The sequence below is a fragment of the Acanthamoeba castellanii genome (genome assembly GCF_000313135.1).
Source record: "Acanthamoeba castellanii str. Neff unplaced genomic scaffold scf7180000084436, whole genome shotgun sequence".
Classification (NCBI taxonomy): Eukaryota; Discosea; order Longamoebia; family Acanthamoebidae; genus Acanthamoeba; species Acanthamoeba castellanii.
Window position 1 is genome coordinate 665 of NW_004457398.1, and position 1,428 is coordinate 2,092.

Below are 1,428 nucleotides of genomic sequence, written 5' to 3' on the forward strand. Positions count from 1 at the left end.
TGAATTGAAGAAGAGCAAGAGGACAAAGGGAAGGGTACAGGCGCCTTTATTCGGCGTCGTCGGCAGGTCCCACTCAACGTACATCTCCTGGTGAAGAAGCGCCGAGTTTTCCAACGGATGATTGGCGCTCCTCTGGCGCCCGCACTCGACTGCCCACGCGACTGCTCACCGGCCCCTCTCTCGATTGGCCCGCAGGCCTTTAAACTTGACCAACCCATACGAATTGGTAATCTTTCAACCTTGTTGTTGTTTCAACTGTGGTTGTTGTGAGGAAAAAGATGGCAGTCGAGGTCGGCGTGCAGAAGATGCGGAAGAAGCTGGAGGAGTTGTTGAAGGAGAGGCTGAAGGCCGACCGGGTTTCTGTGGAGTGCGAGGGACCGGAGGAGGACCGGCGGTTGATGCTCACCGTGGTCAGCCCCCAGTTCCGGGGTCTCACCAAAGTGGAAGACCGAGACAGTCTCATATGGGACGTCATCAAGGCACACACACATACACCAGCTCACACACACACGCAAAACTTGAGTGGACGGCCAAAGCTTACCCTTGCGTGTGGTGGTTATGCTTCTTTGTCAAAAGGACCAAGTGCACGGGATCAAGCACATGAGGCTCCGCGCCTGGACACCGGAAGACGATCAGCTCCACAGCCTCCACCGCCAAGCGCCCGCCTTCTTCGCCGACAACAAGTGAACTGGAATCTTGCGTGCGACAGAATACCCATTGCATGTCAACGTGTTCTTTTGCAGTGTAACTGGAAAGGGCCAAATTTGGCCTTCAAGCGGACCTTGTGGCCAGCAAGTGGCTGGGTGAGGTGGTGGTGAAGCACAGGCGATCAGTTCCCTCACACTGCCTTTTGTTGGCGCTCCTCACCCCAGCCAGACTTTGGTCCTTGACTTTGCCAGAAATATGTGGACTGCCATTAGACCATTTTTTGCCAAAGTTGCTCTGGCAGAGGTGGAGGTGATGGGCATGGGGGATCCTGCAGGCACAGCAGTGTTGAAGTTCCAGCATATCAGTGGGGTCTGTGACTTACTGCTGACACTGTTGGTGGTGGTGGACCCTGTGAGGAGCATGGTCAAGGCCAACACCACCAGCCAACAACAAGTGATGAAGCAGGGAACAGGGCCTCACCTGCACTACCATCACTCTTGTTCAGGGGGGAGGCATACTACACCAAAAAAGGGACCTCACTCTTGTTTGGAGTATGTTGCTCATTTCTGCAGTGGCCAGGATGATACATGTGCGCACGCCCCTCTATGCCAGGAATGTACGGTTCTCTTGACCTACGTGGAAAAAAACATCACTTTCTTCGCTTCTTTTTCTTTTCGGCGGCGACGGTGGTCGTGGCGGCGTAGGGGGGCGGCGGCGGGGCGAAGAGGAGGCCCAGCAGGAGCGCGGCGTGGAGGCCCAGCAGCAGCAGCGACGTGGCGG

At 56.0% G+C, this 1,428-nt stretch overlaps 2 protein-coding genes across 2 annotated transcripts in view; one reads left to right on the forward strand and one right to left on the reverse strand.

Moving 5' to 3' along the window:
• Positions 1 to 278: 278 nt before the first annotated feature.
• Positions 279 to 687, forward strand: ACA1_023380 (uncharacterized protein; the record flags this gene model as incomplete). Its single annotated transcript, XM_004337891.1, has 2 exons — positions 279 to 470; positions 577 to 687. The coding sequence occupies 2 exons, from the start codon at positions 279 to 281 to the stop codon at positions 685 to 687; spliced, it is 303 nt and encodes a 100-aa protein (XP_004337939.1).
• A 610-nt stretch (positions 688 to 1,297) lies between these two features.
• The window catches only part of ACA1_023390 (ALG3 protein), a gene marked incomplete at both ends in the record, with an annotated part of 4,414 nt that continues 4,283 nt past the window's right edge, over positions 1,298 to 1,428 (reverse strand). The window contains one exon of the mRNA XM_004337892.1: positions 1,298 to 1,318. Coding sequence (XP_004337940.1) covers positions 1,298 to 1,318 — 21 coding nt within the window. The remainder of the gene's footprint in view (positions 1,319 to 1,428) is intronic.